Consider the following 23,037-nt stretch of genomic DNA (forward strand, 5'->3'; position numbering starts at 1 on the left):
CTCGCAGCTGTGCTCTGGATTCGCCCTTGGAAAGGATTTAACTATTGTAAGGTGGCTTCCGGCAGATGACTGGAGATATTGCTTCTGTGAGCTACCGGGAATTGCGATTTCAGACAGCATTAGAGGAGCCTCTGTGGAAACGATCACGATGACCACCAATGCTCCGGAGGACGAAGTATGCCAGTCTGTGCTGGACTTTGTCGCAGACGGCGCTTATCCAGAATCCGAAAAAGTCGTGGGGTCTGAGTTTCCTGCTTTAGCTCTCTCGAAGGAATTGGAATTAATATCCAAGGCCCGCGAGCAGGTCGAGGTGGGTGTCCTTCCGCGATGGCCCTGCAGCGCGAATCCCGAACCCATACTGATGACAGTGATATAGGCCGAAATAAGCACGCTGAGTCGTGAAAATGACTTCGACGCCGACAGTTGGATATCGCAAGCAAAACAGCTACACGCGGACATCGAACGGTCGAGGCATACTGCGCGGGAGATTGTTTCTATGCACGAGAGTACGAGACCATTGGAGTTGAAGGTCGTGGATGCCGCCGCCAAGGTGAATCTGATACAGACGGAAATCACATTCAACGAGGCCGTGACAATAACTCTGGAGGAGGTGGAGAGGCTCTGTCAGCAGCTCGAGGCTGGGCAGGCGAGTCTGCACGAGGGCGGGATAATGGAGGCTATTGACATTCTGGAGGCAACTGAAGCGGATGTCAATGCGGAAAGTCTCTTTGCGGATACGAACGTGAAGAGCATTTTGTCGGAGAATGTTACTGGGTTGAGGCAGGAGATTGCGGGTTTCCTTATTGCGCGGTGGAATGACCTGTTATCGATTGATAGGGAGCAGCACAAGCTGCTCGTTGCAGGAGATGGGTATAGGGTTATGCTGGAGGAGACTATTGCAGCGTTGTCTCGGCTGGATATGCTGGACGCAGCCAACGACAAGCTCCAGAAAGACCTCCTTTCGGCATTAATCAACCCAATCTTGCTACCTAGCGTGCCTCTTCAAAGTCGTGGCGTTCGCGTTGATGTTTCTGGAATTACAGTCGAAACCGAGCCAAGTACAGCCACTGTTTCTGAAGTGCTGGGTCGCATCGCCCAGGTCCTGGGTTATCTCCAACAAAACCTACCGACATCCATTTTGACCCCGTTCTCCAATTACTTTATCCCTAACCTCTCTTCTAAAGTCATTTCATCCTGGCTATCATCTGCGATACCTACAGAACTCTCAGGGCTAGGTGAATTCGAGAATACGCTGGATCACGTTCTCAAATTCACCAAGTCTATAGAGACCTTGGGCTGGCACGGCCATGAAGAGCTTGTTTCTTGGGTAAACCAAGCCCCTCGTCTTTGGCTTACTACGAGACGGGTCGACTCTCTAGACCAAATTCGCAGAGTCCTTACTGCCGCTCGCGGTGCAACCAAGCAAGTGGAACGAGTTGAGAAACAGCAAGTATCCCAAGCGGACGAAGTCCTCTTGGAGAATGGACCTTCTGATGACTGGGACGCCGGATGGGACGATGACAACGAGGAAGAAACCAACGAAAAACATGTGGCACAGCCGGAAGAAGAAGATGTCAGTGCTTGGGGTCTCGATGATGACAAGGATGACGTTCCAGAGACCAAGCCGGACGCCGCCGCACCCGCGGCACATGATGAGGACGATGCTGGAGATGCTTGGGGTTGGGACGATGAGGATGATGAGACTTCTCAAGATAAGCCCTCGCAACCTCCTGCGGCTGCCGCCACGAAGCCCGCCAACGGCAATGATTCATCTGGTCATAACGCCTCGAGAGAGGTCACGCTGAGAGAGACGTACATGGTGACGGATATTCCTGATTCTATTGTGGATGTCGTGCTGCAACAGATCACGGACTCGCAAACCATATCACAGCCTACGTAAGTGATCTCCAATCGCTATATCTGTAAATGAAGGCTAATGAATACCAGACACCATAATTCGCGTGTTGTCTCGTCAGGAGCAGCACTTCTTGCACTTCCCACCTTGATCCTCGCCATGTTCAAGGCCACGGCGTCGTCGTTTTATGGGTTTAAACTCAACGCAGGTCAAATGTACTTGTACAACGACAGCATGTATCTCGCGGAACGAATTCGCAACATCGTCGAGGAGTATCAACTCTCAAGATTGACCACTGATATCGACGCGCTTGAGAAGTTCGGCAAGGCTGCCTACAGCAAGGAGATGCAGACCCAGCGCACTATTGTTACGGATCTGCTTGATGGTACTCAGGGATTCGGCCAGTGCTCGGAACAGCCATTCCTGGGCGAGTGTGAAAATGCAATTAGCGCAACGGTTGACAGGATCCGCGACGTTTACACGGAGTGGAAGCCGATATTGTCACACTCGGCGCTTCTCCAGTCAATCGGATCTCTAGTGTCGACTGTGATCAACAAGATCATCATCGACATTGAAGACCTGGGTGATATCTCCGAACCGCAGTCACAGCGCCTCGTCTCGTTCTGCAACCAAGTTTCTCAACTGGAAGATATCTTCATCCCAGAAACCACAGATGGCACGGAAACTGTTCCTATGACGGCCGTCTACGTTCGGAATTGGCTCCGTTTCCAGTACCTGATTAACCTCCTAGAGAGCTCTCTTGCTGATATCAAGTTCCTCTGGCTTGAGGGCGAGCTGCGCTTGGAGTTCTCGCCTGATGAGGTGGTTGATCTGATCAAGGCGCTTTTCGCTGAGTCTGATTATCGGCGGAAGGCGATTGCGGAGATTAGACAGAACTCTTAAGCATGCTAATTTGATTTTCTTCTGTATATAGTAGCATAAAAAATCGTTTACTCTGTCAATAAACTAGCATTGTAGATGTATGGATCTCCGGCTTCTGCGCAGGTGGCCGCGCTGGACGCCGTATTTTTTCTCACCAGCGCCGCTTGGTCCAGCCCGCAAAAGGCATCGAATTTTTCTACATTTATTTTATACACACATATCTGAACTCAGACATTTTTAATACTACATTATGGACGTGGATCAGGATCCCGCGACTGCTCAGGCTGCGCAGAGACAGGTTCGTGTGCAGCTAACGAGCAAGCAAGAAGATATTGCTCTGCCAGAGAATACTGGACCGATTCTCGTTCCTACAGGTGCGAACACCCAATGCTTTCGCAAACTGATTAATACTAATATTTGGAATCTGTTAAAAAAGGACTGCGCCGTTATGCTTTGTCTACGTTGGTGAACAACCTTCTTCAAAACGACAAGCCGATCCCATTCGAATTTTTGATCAATGGCACATTCCTCCGGACCTCGATCGATGAATACCTAACCGCCAATGGGATCTCTTCCGAAACGACCATTGAAATTGAATATGTCAGAGCTCTGATTCCCCCGCTGCATATTGCCTCGTTTGAGCACGACGACTGGGTCAGCTCGACGGATGTGCTCTCTGCGACGTCGGTACCGGCCTCGTGGGCTTCTGCGACAGTCCGTCCGGGCCAGGAGCGAATTCTCTCTGGAAGCTATGATGGTTTGCTTCGCGTGTGGAATATGTCCTCTCAGATCGTCGCGACGTCGACTTCGGTGACCGAGGGAGGGCACAGCGCTTCGATCAAGGCCGCCAAGTTCGTTTCGCCGAACCAGATCGTTTCTGCTGGCTTGGACCGGACAGTGCGATTTTGGAAGTATGCTGAGGAGAAGGGTGGTTTCTCGGGGATGCTTTCGCCGCAGCTTGAGCTATATGGACACAAGTCTGGCATTAACTCGCTGGCTGTGCATGCGCCGTCGAGCCGCGTCTTGTCTGGTTCGTCGGACAACACCGTCGGATTCTGGTCGACCAAGAAGAACGATGCGCCTGCCGCTCCGGAAAATCTGCTTCCATCTGCCGCATCGCGAAGTTCGAAGAAGAGGAAGCTGAACTCGGCCGTGAGCACGCCCCAGCGCGGTCCCCTGTCCCTGATGTCTGGACACACGGCACCCGTGTCTGCTGCCATTTTTGACGCAAAGGACTCGACGGTTGGATACTCGACATCTTGGGACCATTCCCTGCGCACCTGGGATCTGGTCACCTCTGCCCTCGTCGACACCCGCACCTTGTCCCACTCGCTTCTTTCTCTGGAACACCTCCCTGAAGTCCACCTTCTGGCTGCAGGTACGTCTGCTCGCCACATCACGCTTATCGACCCCCGTACGTCTGCAACGACACTCTCCGCCATGACGCTGCGTGGCCACACGAACGCCGTCGTCTCGCTCGCGCGCGACCCCCACAGCACCTACGGACTCATCAGTGGAAGCCACGACGGTACATGCCGAATCTGGGATATCCGGTCGACAAAGACGGACAAGGACGGTGTTGTCGGCGAGAGCGTGTACTCGATCTCGCGGAAGAGTCTGGAAGAAGGTGGGAAATCGGACAGCAAGCGCGTTGGTGGTGAGGGTGTTAAGGTGTTTAGTGTGTGCTGGGACCAGACGGTTGGAATTGTTAGTGGTGGTGAGGATAAGAGGATTCAAGTTAATCGGGGAGAGGGGGTTTTGTCGTCTGCAAAGTAAGAGTAGAGCTGCACATCTGTATTTGGGTTTGGCGTTCTTTAATGGATAGAAAAGTTTGTCCTGCATACAGAGTTATTTCTTGTTCTGTTCAATGGTAGGATTGAGAGTCTAATAATTTTCCATCCGATTGTCATATATGACATTGAGTATAGTACAATTCGAAGCTCATGAAACAAATACACATAACGCCATTCATGCCTTCATAACGGGGAAACAATCACCCAAGACACAGCACCCAATCAAGAATTAACCCAAGTAAATCACAGCCTTCTCTCCATTCGGTTAAGCTTAACAGCCGTTTTAATCTACCACAATTAGCCCAACCCACCCGTGATTCCAAAACAAATCAAAGAAAACATACCTGGTTCCTCGTCCTCTGCCCCCGAACCGGCAACCCCAACGCATGCCTCCGTCCGCGATAAGTCCCCGTCTCCTTCAAGCGCTTAATATCGTCCAGAGTCTGTCTGCGCAGGTCATTCTCGATCTTCATCTCGGAAAGCGCGGCCGTGATGTCCAGGACCTGCTTGTTGGCCAGCTCGCCGACTTTGCATGTCGGGTTGATGTAGAAGCGGGAGAGAAGGCGCGAGGAGGTGTTGTGGCCAATTCCGAAGAAGGATTCGAGGGACTTCTGTAGTTGTTTAGGTTAGAATGAGGTTTCGTCTGCAGAGCGTCTCGTGGTGGTGGGGGCTTGCCTTGACAAGGTTCCGCTCGGGGAAGTTGACACCTAGGATGAAGACCTGCGGTTTTGTTAGTCTTCACGGGGGTTCAATTGGAAGGTTGTGACATACCATTTTGGCGAGGGTAGGCGTGCTTTGGCCGGCTGCTTCGATCAGTCCAATTGAAGCGATGCAGTTGGATGTCCAGAGCGGAAGAAAATCGCCAGTAACAATGTTTCTCCGCGTGTAGATTTTCTGTTTAGGTGTGTAAGTGCAAATTGCAACAGCGCGTAATATATTACCGATACACTCCGCAAATTTTCTCGTATATTTGGTAATACACTTTGAAAAATACAAGACTACCCCCTTCTCCGCAAATGCAAGCTGGCCTCCGAATGTCTCGATTCCCATCTTCTGCTCTCACCACCAATTGTTCTCTAATCTCTTGTCTCTAGAGCATCGAGAGCATCATGCAGTTCAGGAGTATTCTTTTTTCTTTTTTCCTCGTCTTCGCGCTTGGTGTGGCCCTTGTCCACGGCGAAGAGGCCAAGCAGCCACGGGGTCCTAAGATCACCAGCAAGGTATGCTTCCTGGGTGCTAGGTGCATTATATTAGAATTCGTGCTGATTGTGGCTCTCTGACAGGTCTACTTTGATATCGAACACGGTGACAAGCCATTGGGTCGTATTGTGCTTGGATTGTACGGCAAGACTGTTCCTAAGGTATGTGTCTAAGGGTGTATACTGTATGCGTCTTGGAAGTAGCATGGGCTAACCTATTCTTGTGATTATAGACCGCTGAGAACTTTCGGTACGAAATACTTTGAGACCAATTGATAACTCGCGATATACTGACACCCTCAAGCGCTCTGGCTACTGGCGAGAAGGGCTTTGGCTATGAGGGGTCTACTTTCCACCGTGTTATTAAGGATTTCATGATCCAGGGTGGTGACTTTACCCGTGGTGATGGTGAGTTCAGTCATGCCCCGGATCAGGAAGTCTGGTTGCTAATTGTGTGTGCAGGCACCGGCGGCAAGTCGATCTACGGTAACAAGTTCGAGGACGAGAACTTCAAGATAAGGCACACCAAGAAGGGCCTTTTGAGTATGGCCAACGCCGGCAAGAACACCAACGGTTCTCAGTTCTTCATTACCACCGCTATTACTGCGTGCGTTTGATTTGGTGATTGATAAAAACTGCAGTACTGACATGTGGTAGGTGGCTGGATGGCCGTCACGTCGTCTTCGGCGAAGTCCTCGAGGGCTACGACATCGTCGAGCAGATCGAGAACGTCCCCAAGGGCCGTGGTGACCGCCCCGCGGCGGACGTCAAGATTGCCAAGAGCGGAGAGCTGAAAGAGGAGAAGGAGACTCAAGGTAGCCATGAGGAACTGTAGACCTGAGCGGTCATTTTGCGATTTCTTGATATTACGGTGCTGATGGTTATGAGCCTCCGACGACGAAGATAACGAAGACGAAGTAGTAGATGAAGTATCCGACAAAGTATCACCCAGTGAGGTTTCCTCTTATTTCTACCAACAATTGACGCTGCTGTTTGTGGTGGTGGCTGTTATTGGGTTCTTGCTATACCGCCGGAAGGAACGAGTGGCGGGGAAGGCGAATGAGCGGACGGTGGTGTAGAATGCGTACTACAAGTACAATATGTATGTGTACCGTGTCCTCCGTAGTATGTGTCTAAATATATCGAAAATGCGTCATTTCTCGGAGTGTTCAGATCATATCTGCACCTGCATCTGTGCAGGAGCGGTCAGCAGTGGCAAGTTGGCACCGATAGGGCTACCAGTAGTATGCATATACTCTGTAGACACAACAACACTACAACAGAGAGATTAGAAATAGAGATCTACCGAAAAGGATATGAGATATGCATATAAGCAATATATGGCTTGTGCTTTTTTCCTTATTATCTTTTATCCTGACTCTATTGAAGTATGGAGGAGTACATCCACTATGGCCACTGTAGCCACTGACAGAAGTATAAATGACAACCTAGTGTCCCTGGAACAGCTAATAGCAGACTGACCCCATTAACGTTGATTCTATATCTAATCAAAAGACCATAAATCTGTCTATTTGTCCAACCTGTATCTACTCAATGTATCTGTAGAACGGACCACCGCCTGAGCGGACAGCAGATTCAACAGACGACAGAGCAGTTTTCCACAAACAATTTCAAGTAGATAATTGGACAGATAATAACACCACTCGTGGGATAGACTGACCAAAGAAAGGAATAGAATGGCGGCAAGAAGGGCTGTTTTCGCACTGTAAATCGGCGGCCGTCAAAGTCACGCTTTTTGCCTCTTTTTTTTTTTTTCTTCACCCACAAAACTTTCACCACCACACTTTCTCTTCTTCTCTTCAACTCTCCTCTCTTTCTCTTTAATCTCTGCCATATCAAGAACACTATTTGTTTTTGTTTTTTTTTCTTTTTATTTAAAAAGTTCCCTACGCGTTCTCTCCTTTCTCTTTTTCTCCTCCTTCCTCTTGTTCCTGTCTCGTCGGACCTTTTCTGTGTGCCAGATTTCAAAAAGTCCGCCTTCTGACTTCATCGCCACCGATTGAGCGACGAGGATATCTTTGGATTTTCACGTCTCTCTTTTTTTTATCGACGGAGAGAATTTGATTCTGGGCTTGTCTAGAATCTTTACAACAAGAAACGCTTATTGAACCCTAAGTTTGTACGTGCGCCAACCCAGTCCGCTTGAAAAAAAAAAAGAAAAACCTTTCGTTGCTCTTCCGCACCTGCACTTTCACCAAGATGAACGTTGACTGACCTCTGCTCCCAACTGAATAGAAATCTCGCAAAATGGCCGACGGCTTGAAAATGGGAAACCTTTCCCTCAACGAATCCCAGCATGCGCCTCAACCCGCCAACCCTGGCCGCGCTGCTTACATCCCTCCCCATCTTCGCCAGCGCAACACCGGTATGAACATGGACGGTGCTACTCCCCCGCCGGGCCCCAGCTCTTTCTCTTCTAGGTACGATATATCTTGGCTCTTTTCCGGAGAAATTTAGGACGGTTTTGACTGACAATGTGCAGAGGTGGTGGCCGTGGCGGCAACTGGGCTAATGCCAACGACTTCTCTCCCCGTGGTCCCAATGGTAACAACAGCTGGATCCCCCAGGAAGGTGCTCGTCGACCTTTTGACCCAAATGCTTACGGAAAGCCCGCAGGCGGTGGCTACGGCTCAAGCTCTGGCTCCGGTACCCAGGCCAGAGGATCCGGCGACGGTCAGTGGCGTGACGGCAAACATATCCCTGGACCCCCCAACCCCCGTTTGGAACGCGAGCTTTTCGGACTCCCCAACGACCCGTCCAAGCAGAACACCGGTATCAACTTCGCCAACTACGACGATATTCCCGTGGAAGCCTCCGGTACCAATGTCCCCGAGCCCGTTAACGCCTTCACCAACCCTCCCTTGGATGACCACCTCATCACCAATATCACCCTCGCCGGTTACGTGACTCCCACCCCGGTCCAGAAGTACTCCGTCCCTATTGTTATGAACGGCCGTGATCTGATGGCGTGTGCCCAGACCGGTTCCGGAAAGACTGGTGGTTTCCTATTCCCCATCCTCTCCCAGGCTTACCAGAATGGACCCTCTACCGCGCCCGCACAGGCGCCTGGTCAATTTAGCTACGGCCGCCAGCGCAAGGCCTACCCCACCTCGCTCATCCTGGCCCCCACCCGTGAACTTGTCTCTCAGATCTTCGAAGAAGCCCGCAAGTTCGCCTACCGCTCGTGGGTTCGCCCCTGTGTCGTCTACGGTGGTGCCGACATTGGCTCCCAACTCCGCCAGATCGAGCGTGGCTGTGACCTGCTCGTTGCTACCCCCGGTCGTCTGGTCGACCTCATCGAGCGTGGCCGTATCTCGCTGATGAACATCAAATACTTGATTCTGGACGAGGCTGATCGCATGTTGGACATGGGTTTCGAACCCCAGATCCGTCGTATTGTTGAGGGTGAGGACATGCCGCGCGTTGATGACCGCCAGACCCTGATGTTTTCGGCGACCTTCCCTCGCGACATCCAGATGCTGGCCCGCGACTTCCTTAAGGACTACGTCTTCCTGTCTGTCGGCCGTGTTGGTTCTACCTCCGAGAACATCACCCAGCGTGTCGAGTATGTTGAGGACCACGACAAGCGTTCCGTGCTGCTCGACATTCTGCATACTCACGGCACCACTGGTCTCACCCTGATCTTCGTCGAGACCAAGCGTATGGCAGACACCCTGTCCGACTTCCTCCTTAACCAGCGTTTCCCGGCTACTGCCATTCACGGTGACCGTACCCAGCGTGAGCGTGAACGCGCTCTGGACATGTTCCGCTCTGGTCGCTGCCCTATCTTGGTTGCCACTGCTGTTGCGGCTCGTGGTCTCGATATCCCCAACGTCACCCACGTCGTTAACTACGATCTTCCCACCGACATCGACGACTACGTTCACCGTATCGGTCGTACCGGTCGTGCGGGTAACACCGGTATCGCTACCGCCTTCTTCAACCGTGGTAACCGTGGTGTCGTCCGTGACCTGATTGACCTCCTCAAGGAGGCTAACCAGGAGATCCCCTCGTTCCTTGAGAGCATTGCTCGTGAGGGCAGTGGCTACGGCGGTCGTGGCGGTCGTGGCGGCCGTGGTCGTGGTGCCAACGCTACCCGTGATATGCGTCGTACTATGGGCGGCGGCTTTGGTGCTGCCCCTAGCTACAGCAGCGGTGGTGGCTACGGATCTGGCGGCTACGGCGGCGCTAGCTATGGCGGCGGTGGCTACGGTGGTGGTGCTCCGTCTTATGGCGGCTTCGGCGGTGGCTACGGCAACCCGTCTGGCCCTACCGGTCCCTCTTCCTGGTGGTAAAGGGAAATCAGCGGTTGTGGTCTGTGACGAGGCCGTCAGGTCTGATTGGCTATCATCTCTCTTTTTCCCTTTTGTCGCCTTTCATTGACGGTTACGATCAGAACGAGTCCTGAGTTTCTGGTTTTCTATGATTTTCATTTTTTTTTTTTCACTTTCATCTCAGGAACGGCTTTGTCATGACTGCCACGACTATTTTCTTTCATTGTCATTTTCTCTTTTTAATCTGCGCCGGTGTTTATTATTTGCTCAGCATCTTGCAAGCCCGTCGTCTGTTCTTTTTGTCATCATTTTCTTTCTTTCATTGTACTCTTTTTTCGTGGTTTAGACATGGGCACTCGATGCAGTCCGATATCTCCATTTTACGCTTTTGCTCCTGGTTATGTGAGCATCTTGGTCGGTATTGCATGAGAAAAAAAACATCACATAGATCGCGTTGATACTTTTTTTCCTGCTACGACCGGTTTTCACCCCCCAGATACCCATACTTCTTTCATTCGTCTTTCTCAGGCGTTCATATGGAGATAACGCGCTTGAATAATTGCGTGCCGAGCGAAAGGTTGCCGGCTTTTCCTTTTTTAACCAAAAGAAAAGTGCTTTTTTGTTTCTTCGTTTCGTTCGGTTGCGCTGCATCGGACCGTGTCTTCTTTTACTACAGCTGCAGTTCTCGGTTATTTAATGGCGGGCTCTTTTTTACTACTTCAAAAATACTAGTTCTTCTATGATCTTTGCCTACTTGCATGTTTTGTGCGTTCTGATTCTTAAAGAAGAAAGAAACTGCCGCTGTGTTTCCCAGGGCTTTGTGTCTTTGTTCCCTGCCCCAGCCAGAGCGAACAAACCAATTGCCGGTATAGAAGGAATACATTGCATTGCACATGGCGTTGGCAGGAGCTGCGGTGTGCACACGAATTCTCCGGACGGCATTGAATGGATTCGATGTTCTTTCTTCTCATTTTGTCTCTTGATTTCTCGAATCCATAGAGCATAACGCTGCTTCGCCGTTTGCGATGGCACTGGAATGTGTATGCTTCTTTTTTTTTTTTTTAGGACAGATGATTCTGGGTATTTGAATCGCAATGAGCATTATCTTTCTCATGACTTCTTTCATAAAGTTTTTTCAAAGTAAGCAAAGCTCGTCCGAGTCGAACTGGACCTGTTCCATGTAGCCGAGTGCGTATGGTTGTATACGAGTAGCATTTCGAATGATACCCTGTAGGATTTCCAGGCTGTGGGAGTAACAAAATTGACTTGATTCTCTATATAAAATTGTATAAAAAGTGTTATCTGTCATTATACATACCAGTGTGAATTCTACCGCCGGGATCTGTATATACTCGGCGGCCGCCAAAAAAAAAGATCAGATCCAAATCTCGACCTCCCTTTTTTCTTTTCCAGCTGGAAGAATTTTCAACCTTCTTTCTTTATCTTCTCCTTCTCTCTCCTCGCACGATCTTTCAATCTGATTCTCTCTTTCCATCCTTCTTTTTTCAGTTCTGCATTTGTCTGTTTTGTTATTCTTCTGCTATACACCTGACTTCATTACTTTGAGCTCCATTACGCCATCTATCCAAGAAACACTCGCGGCCAGTCTGACGGACACCCTCAGGGGGAGCCACCAGCCATTCGACACGCTTAACGAACCCCCTTTGCTCGACGTTGCACATCCCCAGAAAAAAAAACCGCTAAAATGGCCGAGGTCGACACCAGCGCCATCGCAGATGAGTCCTTCGCGCACTCCGAAGTCCCCGACGACCAACCCACACCACACCCCAACACCAACGGCACACCTACTACCTCTAATAATAACACCAATAATGATAATTCCGCCGCGACTCCCTCCACAGCCAACGTCACGGTCGGCACAAGACGCCAGGCCAATGGCACCATCGGCTCCGTCTACTCGGGCAACAAGATCAAGCACCTCAAGAAGGAAGATGGCATTCCGCTGTGGCGCAAGGACATCCAGTACCAGTTTCTGAAGCTGGTGTTTGAGGACCGGACGAAGGTGTTTACGCGGCAGTCGGATGGGCAGAAGGGGATGGATTTTGCGGATATTTATATGGATGCTATGGCGAGGAGTAGCAAAACAAGCAAGATCTTGAAGGATAAGTTGCAGAATGATAAACCGGCTGCTATTAGTATGGCTATGGTTTGTTTGTTGGTGAACTTTGGGAGGATGAATACTACGCTGAATTGTACGTTCCATCTTGTTTTTTATGGTCGGCGTTTGTCTGCTAACTGGCGCAGTCTTCCCTGAAATGCGTGCCCAGCTGAGAACCTACCACTCCATCCCTTCGTTACAGGCACATCAAGATCCCCATGCGTACAAGCAGCTACAAGATGCTCCGCGTCTCAAATCGATCCTCAAAGGTGCGTCGGAAGACTTCGACCAACCCAATACCCTCGAGAAGATCAGGCGACATGCGGTCCCGCGCACCAACCCCGTCAACCTCATCTTCATCCTAGCCCAGTACGCCCCCAAAGTCTCCGAATTGCACTTCTTCCCGCCGCGCGACTTTTTCGACCTCGTTATGCGATCGACCCTGAGTAGCGCTAGTCGTGCGAGGGCCTTCCTGTGGCTAATGTGGTGGTATCTCGAGAGCGACTTTAGCGCTGAGGCAGCATTGAATAACCCGTTTGGGGCTGGACAGGAGGGTGAGGGGACTGATGGGTTGCCGATCAAGGTGCCTGATTTTGAAAGCCTTACGGAGGAGCAGGCGAATGAGGAGAATATTGATACGCCGGAGGAGTTGGAGTTTGGGGAGATTAAGCGGTTGGAGCGGAAGCGTGAGTTTTTCGTTTCATCTAATGTTATACAATCTTGCTGACCTATAGCAGGTATCCTGGAGGAAGACGAGCCACTGCCTCGTGTCAACAAGCGCTCGAAGAAGGGTATGTTCACTCTCAGTGCCCTTTCATTGGTTTCTTGCTAACCCTACATGCAGATGTCTATGACGATGACCAGGCGTCTGGAGTGGGCCGTTCCGGCGTTTCGACTCCACTGCACCCATCAGCCAGACACGATGAAGAGGACGACCATACACCTGGGCAATTCGCCCAATCGCGGTCGAAACGACCCAAACGGGAGGGTTCTCCCGACCGTTCAGTTGGTCAGCAGCGCCTAATTCTGAAGACAAAGGGAGAACAAACTCCCGATGCTTCCTCGCCAGCTCCATCTAGTTCCAACGCAGTGGTAAACCGGTTTGTGAATGAACCGGCTGGACCCCAACCAACTTCGTCCCGCCGCCCCCGACCCTTAACACAGCACCAGATCGCCGTCGAACAGAACCGTCGCGAGCGCATTGGGTACCTGCTCTCGAAGCGCAAGGACGAAGCACACAAAAAGCTCCGCATCCAGCGCGAAAGCGAAATCCCCCTAGCCCGCTCCGCACGTCTCATCACTGGCCTCCCAGACGGCTACGACAGCGACGATTCCCGCGCCTGGGGTCCAGGCGGTGTCATCCTCAACCCCTGGCGCCGAGAAGACTACGGCGAATGCCCCAACTTCTACCTGTCCGCGATCCGAAAGGCTACCCGTCGGCTTGACAGATGGGACTACGACAACGCCAACGGCCCCAAGCGAGACCGGAAGAAGGAGCGGGAAGAGCGTCAACGCGCGAAACAGCAAGCCATCGAATTCGACAACGCCCTTTCACATAGCAAATACCTCACAGCGCAAAAACGCGCCCGTGCAACCCGCGAAGCAAGAAAGAAGGCTCAGTCAGAGGTAGCAGAACAGATCATAACACAACATGAAGCGGCCAGAGCTAGTGCTGCGGCCGAAGGTCAGGTTGATGCCACGCCGACTACAACGCCCGCGGCTTTCCGTTCCAAGGGCACCAAGGCACGTACTCCAGCCGCGAAACCTACCTCTGCGCCATTAGCCGAAGACGCGATGGACGAAACGTTGGATGATATTGACCGCGAACTTCTTGGCGAGGACCAGCCGGCGGAGGCTGGGATGGATGAGAGTTTTGTTGGGGATGTTGATGGTGCGTTGTCATCTGATGTTGATGCGGACGAGGAGGATCTTGATGAGGCGGAGGTTGATGTTGAGGGGGATGACCATTCGTCGGCCTCAGATGGCGAGGGTGATGATGTTCGTAATGGGGATGTAGGGAGTGAGGTTTCGTCTGCTGTTGGTGAGCCAGCACCAACGGGACCGGTTTGAATGTGGCTTCATGTGCCAGTTGAATTTGTTTCATTTATCTTGCCTATTTCCGCCTTTAACCTCGGATATTCTGCTTAATCGATGTATTGCTCTACCATTTGTATCCATGATTGGTTTCAGGCCTTGATTTGGAATTGCAATTGAGTGTATGTATACCTATGTCTATGTAGCTAGATAATTAGATAGTGAGGATGCAATGGTGCATTATTTGGTTCACTGGTAGAAATTCTCCCATACCTCATAACGCTGTCATCCGAGTTCCATTCAGGAATCCTACCAAAGACGTCAACTCTGGCTAGATTTTTCTATAAATTTATTATCTTCTCACCCCGTACAAAGTAGAACCTCAACTACAATAACTACAGTGCATACAACGAAAGTAGCATACAAGATGACCTCAACCGCCTCCCGGGGCCCGATGCCCCAAATACCAATAACCCCAACTAACCCCAACACCACCTCCAGCACCACCACCTCCTCCACCAACGTCAACACCCTCAGCCCCCTAACAAACTGGAAATCCCTAAACCAAACTGCCTACGGTTCGCGCCACATCCACGACCCCGCCCCCTTCACCCTTTGGAACCCCCGAGCCAAGTCCTTCCGCGACCCAACAGACCGTGAACTCTCCTGGCTCTTCTCGGTCTACAACGCAAAACGGCTCGATCTCTCGTACCCGGTCATCACCATCGTCACGGATACGATTCCCGACCCCGTGCCGCTGACTATCGCCTGCGTTGCGGTGCGGCTTGTAAGAAGTGCCGAGGTAGGGTTGTTTAGGGAGGGTGTTGTTGAGACGAATGCGTGCGACTATGCGGATGAGGGTTTGCCGGATCATGTGGGGTTTAGGTTGAGGATGTGGAAGTCGCCGACGGAGGCGCAGGTTGAGAGGATTGTTAGGGCTTTGGGTGATGCTGGTGCTAATGTAAAGGCTGTGACGTGGGCGGGGCCGTGGTGCTTCGTTGAGCTTGTTACTGGGGACAGACGAGTTTATGGGAAGGGTTTTTTGCCTGGGATTATTGCCGGGAGGACGGTTGCGTATCATCATTCGGAGAGGGGATTGTTCGAGGATGTCAGGGATGAAGCGTCACTACGGGATTTGAAGGATAGTAACCAAACCACCCGCGAGAACCCAGGTCTCCATCTCGGCGGCGTACTAGGGAACAGCTTTACGCGACTCGTACGGTCGAATGAAGTCGCCGACGGCGCGTGGTGCAGTGCTAATAGTCTCTCGACAGGGAAGGTGTATTTCCAATGTATTGGGATTCGGGCGGTGGTGCGTGCTTCTTCCTCGCAGAGTCAGACTGAGACTAAGACTCCCGGCGTAAATTATGAGATAGAGAGGGTGTTTAGCGTGTTTAATCCCTCGCAGGGACGGAAGATACAGAATCTAAGGGGGGTGCCTATGGTTGAGGAGAGTTCTTTGCTGGAGAGGTATAAGGGGGGAGGGGTGTTTGGGTTCTTTCGGGATGGAGATTATGATATGGCGTTTTGTACGGTGTTGGATGATATTGTGGATGCGGGATGGGAGTTGTGTTGATGTGTACTTTTACATCTCTGATGTTTGCGTATAGCTGAATATAGTAGTGGTGATAGCGTACTCTCTGCTGCGCGCATCCACGATCACGGTTAATTCTCCGGCGATCACATGTCAGCTTCCCGCTGGTTCCGCTCAGTAGGTAATCCTCCTCAACCAGCCTCCTCTATTCTTATGTTGACTTGGTTGAACTTGTTTAATGATTATATTATCTCTCTTATTTTATTATTCTAGTTGATTACGCTCAGTTCAGCTGCTTAACACAGACTCAGCTCGTGCAGACCAGCTCCGCAGCGTCCTGCATACGACTCAGCCGGAAATTGACAGCCACTGATTTTCTCCTATTGCTGAATTTCCCCGCGTCGTCGTCTCCTCTTTTTTCGGTCGTTTCCCTAATTACTATTGCTTGCTGGTGATTGATCGTCCGAGGGGACCGACATCGTCGCTTTGCCTTGCGAGATTTGTTGAGACTACGTCCCGATTTTCCCTGCGCGTTGTTGCAACCGTTCTGGTTACGCCGTTGAGCTGAGTCGGGTTTTAAACAGCGTCTCCCTTTGAACCTGTTCTATTTCCATCGCAATCACAACTACAGCACTGTGATACCACGCGAGAACTTACAATCGCGATTCTACAATCATGTCTGAAGACCGTATTCTTCGTCCCCGGCCGCGACGAGCCTTCAACCTCACTCCAGAATCCTCCGAAGCGCCCACCCCAGCTGAACCTGCGAACCCGGACTTCCTCAGCCCCAAGGACGCCGAGTTGAACAACATGAGCCGCAACGGATCCATCATGAACCTGACCTCTTCTACGTTATTCGGTATATACTCCCCAACAGCCTTCGACAGCGCCCGCGATGAGTCCAGTCCCTGGGGCACGGAAGCTCACACCCCCGGCGCCGAGCATCCCAAGCCGGAATTCAAGCTCGATGGCCCGGATCGGTTTACACTGGAGCGCACCCGGTCTCGATTGAACCATGGGCTATTTCGGGGTGTGATTCTGCCGCGGGCGCTACGCAGTGCGTTTTTGTTTGGGTTTGGGATTGTGTATGGTGTGATTACGGTGCATCTTCATGAGAACCATTGGATTACGCCGGTAAAGTTGGAGAATATTCATTACTACGAGTCATGGCAGTATTTGGGTTTCTGGGGGTTGACTGGTATTGCGTTGGGGAATGTGCTTCCCTGGTTGGATGTTTTCTTTGAGGGGACGGTTCCTGATACTGTTCGACGGACGAAACGGGCGACCGGTCGTGATAATGAGGATCGCACTTCGACGTGGGTAGCTGCTGTTCGCAGCGTTGGTGCTTTTGTTGGGATTGCTTTTGCTATGGTAAGTTTCCTCTTTTCAATCAGGCAATAGCATCGCTGCTAACTGTCAAAGCGACGACTTCCGTGGGAATCCACAACGCAAGCCTCCCTGACCCTCGCGCTCGTAAACCCCGTCTTGTGGTATCTCATCGACCGAACCAAGACCGGATTTCTGCTGTCGACAGTCGTGGGCGTGGCCGGAATGGGCCTAGTTCTGGGACTGAAACCGGAATTGATGCCATCGTCAACCGAGAGCCCACCGACTACATTTGGACTGAACAGCACTGGGCTGGAGTTTGCATTTGCGACGGGAATAACGCAAGAGGGTATTGCTGTGCGGACCTGGATTGCCAGTGTTCTTTTCTGCGCGTGTGTATGCTTTGGCAATATTGGACGGCAGTTGGCGATTGGAGGAGCCAAGGAGGCATTGAAGGGTTGAATGCAAGACGAGATTTTCATAAGAGTTTGGCTTTTCTTTTTTTTTTCCTTTCGTCGTCGCCGCCGATTGGCATTTTTACAAGGCATTTTTCGTTGTGTTTTGGATGGCATGCATGGCATGGGCTCGTACAGATAGCTCATGGCCAATATAACAGCCTAGAATGATTCACGAGGTTCTGAACCAATCCACTCAATACAGAACTACAAGACGTATTGTACAGTCAATCATTGCAATCCCTACTATAGGACCCCATTGGAGTCCAAGCAGGCACTGCACCCAAGATCGACCCTTTGCCAGAGGCAATTCCTCTCCATTCTACATGACGATTTCCGTACTTCATAGGAATGTATCCTCGTAGGAACGCTTTTGGAAGAATGTTGTTTTTTGCGTTGTTCATGAAGAAGAAAAGAAGAAAAGAAAGGAGAAAGTTCCGAAGTGAAAAATCGATTTTGTATTGGGACGTGTTGGTCTGTGCGTATGCGTCACATGATATAAAAATTTGCACAAAGTGGATTACATAACTATGCCAGCTATGCATGCCGCATTGGGTATAACGCGGGGTGGTTCAATAGACAGTCGCTGATTGGTTGAATCATGGCCTCCCCGCGGCAAAGAATTAGAATCTCTTCTCCGGCTTCGGACACTCTTCACCTGAGTCTCTGTGTGTTTTGACAATTGATTCTGAGGACCACGGGCAATTCTTCTCTTTCGTCAACTATTATCTGCAGTGGTCTGATTTAAAGTGGTGGCTCTTTCTCGCTTTTTTTCTTCAACTCCGCGCATCATGGCTCAGAAGTCGGGTATGCTTTTTCTTTTTGCAGAAGATTAAAAAAAGTTTGACAGATGCTAATTCATACTGCTGAACAGCAATTATCTCCGTCTACGACAAGACCGGCCTCCTTGACTTGGCCAAGGGTCTTGTCCAGCAAAAGGTGCGCTTGCTCGCCTCCGGTGGTACGGCCAAGTTGATTCGGGAGGCTGGCTTCCCTGTTGAGTGAGTAGTCGCATAAGGTTGCATGGAATATCAGACTGATAAGGTCAGGGATGTCTCCGCCATCACAAACGCCCCCGAGATGCTGGGCGGTCGTGTCAAGACCCTCCACCCCGCCGTGCACGGTGGTATCCTTGCCCGCAACATCGAGACGGACGAGAAGGACCTTGCTGAGCAGAAGATCGCCAAGGTGGACTACGTCGTCTGCAACTTGTACCCGTTCAAGGAGACCGTTAAGAAGGTTAACGTGACTATTGAGGAAGCTGTTGAGGAGATTGATATTGGTGGCGTGACTTTGCTCCGTGCCGCTGCTAAGAACCATGCCCGTGTGACTATCCTCTCGGACCCCCAGGACTACCCTGAGTTCCTGAAAGAGCTTGAGGCTGGGGAGATCAACGACGCTAGCAAGCAGAAGTATGCTCTGAAGGCTTTTGAGCAGACTGCCGACTATGACTCTGCCATCTCGGGCTTCTTCCGCAAGCAGTATGCTAGTGGTGAGCAGCACTTGACTCTGCGCTACGGTACCAACCCTCACCAGAAGCCTGCTTCTGCCTACGTGCCTCAGGGCAAGCTTCCCTTCACCGTGCGCAATGGCTCCCCCGGTTACGTTAACTTGCTCGACGCTCTCAATGCCTGGGCTCTTGTCAAGGAGCTCAAGCAGGCTCTTGGTCTCCCCGCTGCCGCCAGCTTCAAGCACGTCTCGCCCGCTGGTGCTGCGGTCGGTGTTCCCCTGAACGAGGAAGAGCGCAAGGTCTACATGGTCGACGACATCGCTGGCATCGAGTCGTCTGGCCTTGCCCAGGCCTACGCCCGTGCCCGTGGTGCGGACCGTATGTCCAGCTTCGGTGACATCCTCGCCCTGAGCGATGTCGTCGACGTCCCCACCGCCAAGATCGTCTCCCGCGAGGTCTCTGATGGTGTCATCGCCGCCGGCTACACCCCCGAGGCCCTTGAGATCCTCTCCAAGAAGAAGGGCGGCAAGTACCTCGTCCTCGAGATGGACGAGACCTACAACCCCCCCGCCGAGGAGACCCGCACTCTCTACGGTGTCCAGCTCACCCAGGCCCGCAACGACGCCGTCATCTCCCCCCAGAAGACCTTCAACACCATCATCACCCCCAAGAACACCGAGTCTCTCCCCGAGTCCGCCCTCCGCGACCTCACCGTCGCCACCCTCGCCCTGAAATACACCCAGTCCAACTCCGTCTGCTACGCCCTCAACGGACAGGTCGTTGGCCTAGGTGCCGGCCAGCAGAGCCGTATCCACTGCACTCGTCTTGCCGGCGACAAGACCGACAACTGGTGGATGCGCTTCCACGAGCGCGTGCTCAACATCAAGTGGAAGCAGGGCACCAAGCGTGCTGACAAGAGCAACGCCATCGACCTGCTGTGCTCGGGCCAGACGCCCCGCAACGACGCTGAGAAGGTCGAATACGAGCGTGTGTTCGCGGAGGTTCCTGCTCCGTTCACCCAGGAGGAGCGCGATGCTTGGCTCTCGCAGTTGACCAACGTTGCTGTTTCTTCGGATGCTTTCGTATGCCTTCCCCCACGCCCCAAACTGATCTATCTGTTTGCTAACATTTGGCGAAAAAGTTCCCCTTCATCGACAACGTCTTCCGCGCCGCCCGCTCCGGCGTCAAGTACATCGCCGCACCCAGCGGTTCGCAGAACGATGGCCCCGTCTTCGAGACCGCCGAGAAACTTGGTATCTCGTTCGTCGAGCAGGGTACTCGTCTGTTCCACCACTAATCCGCTTTTCTGGTGACGTCGTATACGGTATAAAAAGAAAAGGGCTTGGGAAAAAAGGGTTGGTTACGATGATTTGTTTAATGACCAGTTATAGTACTCCGTACAATTTAGTACATAGATGATGAAATGTTATGTTCATGTTCAATTAAGCTTTTTTTAAGTTTTTCAATAATAGCTGTAAAAAGAAAGAAAAAGCAAGGGGGGGGGAAATAAACAGGAAATAAAAAGGTAAAAAATGTTGCCCCCACGCGGATTCGAACCGCGGACCTCATCATTACGAGTGATGCGCTCTACCCCTGAGCTACAAGGGCAACTATTGGCAGACTGATAACATACAGTGTTATATAAGAAAAAAAATCGGAGGTTTGTTAAACCTCCTAATTGAGTTCGTTCGAGAAGGTATGGAACTGCTATACTTAGGGGAAGGTGTGAAACAAGAAGCGAAAATTTGATTTTCGAGAACATACATCCGTAGTATGTTTTTATGGAGTATAACACACGGTATGGACAAAATGTGCGGATCGGCTAAAGATGCACCCTACAGCCCTAGCTGAACCATACCCATAACCCAATCCAGATTGAACTAAACTGCGGTCCGGTCCCGAACCCCCGGCGCCCGAAAGCCGCATCTTACCCAGCTACATGCACACGGAGTGCGTAACCCGAGGAATGAAGCATTCGTTCTCGCATCATTATCACCTCCCGGAAGTATATCGAGAGTTTGTTGCTACCCTTTGTTGAAAAGTCACATTTGAACATGTCATGTTAACGGGCTACCCCTCATCTTGGTCCATGTCGTCTCTGCTTCTCTTGCCTCTTTCGAGGACTGCCCCCGTTGTCCTTGCTCTCTTAGTTGTACTGCAGCCGCTCTCCGAGCTTCATTGACACGCTCAGCGAAGAGCATGGCTTCTTCTTCGGAGATTTCATATCCTTTCAACATTTTCCCTAGGACTGCCTTGATCCTTGAATATGTTTCAGTGTCATACTGGATAACAATCGAGATTGCAATCCCACTTCGACCAGCACGCGCCGTTCTTCCAACACGGTGAATGTACGTTTTGCTGTCTTCAGGTAAATCGTAGTTTGCAACCAGGTCCACCGATGGTATGTCAAGCCCACAGGCTGCGACGTCCGTGGCGGTCAGTATATTCTGAGACCTGGCACGGAACTTATTTAGAGACGCTAGTCGAGCGCTCAGTGAGAGTTGGCCGTGGATGGGAATGGCGGGGAACCCTAGATTTCGCAGCACGATGGCGAGTCGCTGAGTCTCTCGTATTATCCGGGTGAATATGATGGTCATCTGTCCCGCATGTTCGTTCAGTAAATGGATAAAATGCACATCTTTCCATATGAATGGAATAAGAGCATAATACTGCAAAAGCGTAGCGGACGTTTGACTCTTTGCAGAAACCGAAACCCGCACCGGACCCGTCAACGACGCCCGCTGAAGTGATCAACCTTATTAGACATAATCGCCGAGGAAAGATACGTCATCCTGCCGGGCAACACCTCCAGGATCTTATCTAGTGCCGGATCGATGTCACAATCCAAAAGCCTATCGGCCTCATCCAAAACCAAATACTTCAATCTCCACAACGAAAACCCCTTCGTATTCTCCAAATGATCCAACAACCGCCCCTGGCGTCGCGACTATAACATACGGCTTTCTTGCCAACGATATCGCCAGCGAAACCATATCTATCCTCCAATCAACAGCGTGCACGAAGTAGATACCACTGCCCCCAAGTCCTTTACAACATTGGCGGTCTGCTGCGCGAGTTCCCTGGTAGGCGTGAGGACAAGCGGGTGTAAACGCCGAGGCTTGTCCAGTAGGGCTCGTAGGATCGGTAGTACGAAAGCGGCTGTCTTGCTGCTTTCTGTCTCTGCTAGGCTGATTATGTCTCGTCCGGATAATGCTAGGAGGATGCATTGTGTTCGGATGGAGGTTGGGGTTTTGTAGCCGAGGGAAGTGCAATATTTGCATAGGACGGGTGGTAGGCCTAGGTCGTGGAAGGTCTTGGGGAGTTGTCGGTGGAAGGACTCCGTTGACCTTGCTGGGTTGAAGGATTCTGGCTCATCGGTTGAGAGTGGTTTTGGTTTGTTGGTGGGTTTGTGTCCTTCATGTGTTTCCTTTTCTTTGGTGGTGACATACTCGCTTGGGTTATCGTGTAATTTGCGATTCAAAAGATTATGGGGTTGAGGATAGGATGAGGTTAGATGTTAATGATGCAAGTAGTGTTAGATTTAATGGTTGTGGGCAGTTTGGCCTAGGGCGCTACCAAAAAGCTCTTTTGAGGCCTTGTACAGCTCACTTTACGGTAATTAAACCCAGGTGTCTGTATTCCTTTCCGAGTGCTGTGCTGATTAGAGTGTCTCGTGTTATAAATCTATTCTTCGATTGATCAAGATACAGATACATATACAGAGACAGCTTGAGGTAGCAATTCCACAATGAATACTAATATTGGACGCGGCCCCGGATGTGATGTACGGCCGGCCTCCAGATACTTATTCCACGAGAACAGTGACCAGCTCGGGTCGTATAGTGCCGAGCCTTGACTGGGTGGATACATGAGAGAGGGCTACACGGCGCGGATGACATGGGCTTGGGGCTGACATTGTCATTCCAGGCGTTTGGGATCATATTGGAGACACATAGTAACGAGAGTGCTGTGTTATAGTGTCCGCCCCTGTTGAATATCTCCGGGTTGGTTGTATATAAAATAACCTGCAGACCGACATGCATGGAAATGCCACCGTTCAACTGCTCTGTACGTCATACATCTGACAGTGAAACT

The 23,037-nt window shown here is 51.2% G+C and overlaps 10 protein-coding genes and 1 non-coding gene across 11 annotated transcripts; 8 read left to right on the plus strand and 3 right to left on the minus strand.

Moving 5' to 3' along the window:
* Window positions 1–148: 148 nt before the first annotated feature.
* On the plus strand, window positions 149–2,758 carry ACHE_70747S (uncharacterized protein; the record flags this gene model as incomplete). Its single annotated transcript, XM_043283114.1, has 3 exons — window positions 149–310; window positions 377–1,896; window positions 1,948–2,758. The coding sequence occupies 3 exons, from the start codon at window positions 149–151 to the stop codon at window positions 2,756–2,758; spliced, it is 2,493 nt and encodes an 830-aa protein (XP_043140426.1).
* A 229-nt stretch (window positions 2,759–2,987) lies between these two features.
* On the plus strand, window positions 2,988–4,513 carry YTM1 (WD repeat WDR12/YTM1 family ribosome biogenesis protein; the record flags this gene model as incomplete). The annotated part of the gene is made up of 2 exons (XM_043283115.1): window positions 2,988–3,111; window positions 3,174–4,513. The coding sequence occupies 2 exons, from the start codon at window positions 2,988–2,990 to the stop codon at window positions 4,511–4,513; spliced, it is 1,464 nt and encodes a 487-aa protein (XP_043140427.1).
* A 260-nt stretch (window positions 4,514–4,773) lies between these two features.
* ACHE_70749A (mitochondrial 37S ribosomal protein uS13m) lies at window positions 4,774–5,304 on the minus strand (the record flags this gene model as incomplete). The annotated part of the gene is made up of 4 exons (XM_043283116.1): window positions 4,774–4,818; window positions 4,875–5,141; window positions 5,206–5,250; window positions 5,302–5,304. 4 exons carry the CDS (start codon window positions 5,302–5,304, stop codon window positions 4,774–4,776), a joined length of 360 nt encoding a protein of 119 aa, XP_043140428.1.
* Window positions 5,305–5,639: 335 nt separating this feature from the next.
* On the plus strand, window positions 5,640–6,564 carry CPR2 (peptidylprolyl isomerase; the record flags this gene model as incomplete). The annotated part of the gene is made up of 6 exons (XM_043283117.1): window positions 5,640–5,750; window positions 5,814–5,891; window positions 5,963–5,979; window positions 6,034–6,137; window positions 6,192–6,336; window positions 6,387–6,564. The coding sequence occupies 6 exons, from the start codon at window positions 5,640–5,642 to the stop codon at window positions 6,562–6,564; spliced, it is 633 nt and encodes a 210-aa protein (XP_043140429.1).
* A 1,433-nt stretch (window positions 6,565–7,997) lies between these two features.
* On the plus strand, window positions 7,998–10,045 carry DED1 (DEAD/DEAH box helicase; the record flags this gene model as incomplete). Its single annotated transcript, XM_043283118.1, has 3 exons — window positions 7,998–8,170; window positions 8,233–8,294; window positions 8,367–10,045. 3 exons carry the CDS (start codon window positions 7,998–8,000, stop codon window positions 10,043–10,045), a joined length of 1,914 nt encoding a protein of 637 aa, XP_043140430.1.
* A 1,684-nt stretch (window positions 10,046–11,729) lies between these two features.
* Window positions 11,730–14,213, plus strand: ACHE_70752S (putative INO80 chromatin remodeling complex (Ies1); the record flags this gene model as incomplete). The annotated part of the gene is made up of 4 exons (XM_043283120.1): window positions 11,730–12,237; window positions 12,290–12,829; window positions 12,881–12,934; window positions 12,988–14,213. The coding sequence occupies 4 exons, from the start codon at window positions 11,730–11,732 to the stop codon at window positions 14,211–14,213; spliced, it is 2,328 nt and encodes a 775-aa protein (XP_043140431.1).
* A 391-nt stretch (window positions 14,214–14,604) lies between these two features.
* On the plus strand, window positions 14,605–15,753 carry ACHE_70753S (uncharacterized protein; the record flags this gene model as incomplete). The annotated part of the gene is made up of 1 exon (XM_043283121.1): window positions 14,605–15,753. One exon carries the CDS (start codon window positions 14,605–14,607, stop codon window positions 15,751–15,753), a length of 1,149 nt encoding a protein of 382 aa, XP_043140432.1.
* A 633-nt stretch (window positions 15,754–16,386) lies between these two features.
* ACHE_70754S (INSIG family protein) lies at window positions 16,387–17,499 on the plus strand (the record flags this gene model as incomplete). The annotated part of the gene is made up of 2 exons (XM_043283122.1): window positions 16,387–17,082; window positions 17,134–17,499. 2 exons carry the CDS (start codon window positions 16,387–16,389, stop codon window positions 17,497–17,499), a joined length of 1,062 nt encoding a protein of 353 aa, XP_043140433.1.
* A 784-nt stretch (window positions 17,500–18,283) lies between these two features.
* On the plus strand, window positions 18,284–20,239 carry ADE17 (phosphoribosylaminoimidazolecarboxamide formyltransferase/IMP cyclohydrolase; the record flags this gene model as incomplete). Its single annotated transcript, XM_043283123.1, has 4 exons — window positions 18,284–18,299; window positions 18,367–18,493; window positions 18,542–20,024; window positions 20,084–20,239. 4 exons carry the CDS (start codon window positions 18,284–18,286, stop codon window positions 20,237–20,239), a joined length of 1,782 nt encoding a protein of 593 aa, XP_043140434.1.
* A 239-nt stretch (window positions 20,240–20,478) lies between these two features.
* ACHE_t70011A lies at window positions 20,479–20,550 on the minus strand. The gene has a single exon. It is a non-coding gene; the product is annotated as a tRNA-Thr (tRNA).
* Window positions 20,551–20,999: 449 nt separating this feature from the next.
* On the minus strand, window positions 21,000–22,169 carry RRP3_2 (ribosomal RNA processing protein; the record flags this gene model as incomplete). The annotated part of the gene is made up of 2 exons (XM_043283124.1): window positions 21,000–21,683; window positions 21,822–22,169. 2 exons carry the CDS (start codon window positions 22,167–22,169, stop codon window positions 21,000–21,002), a joined length of 1,032 nt encoding a protein of 343 aa, XP_043140435.1.
* Between the last annotated feature and the right edge of the window lie 868 nt (window positions 22,170–23,037).

This window comes from Aspergillus chevalieri, chromosome 7 (genome assembly GCF_016861735.1).
Source record: "Aspergillus chevalieri M1 DNA, chromosome 7, nearly complete sequence".
NCBI classification, from domain to species: Eukaryota; Fungi; Ascomycota; class Eurotiomycetes; order Eurotiales; family Aspergillaceae; genus Aspergillus; species Aspergillus chevalieri.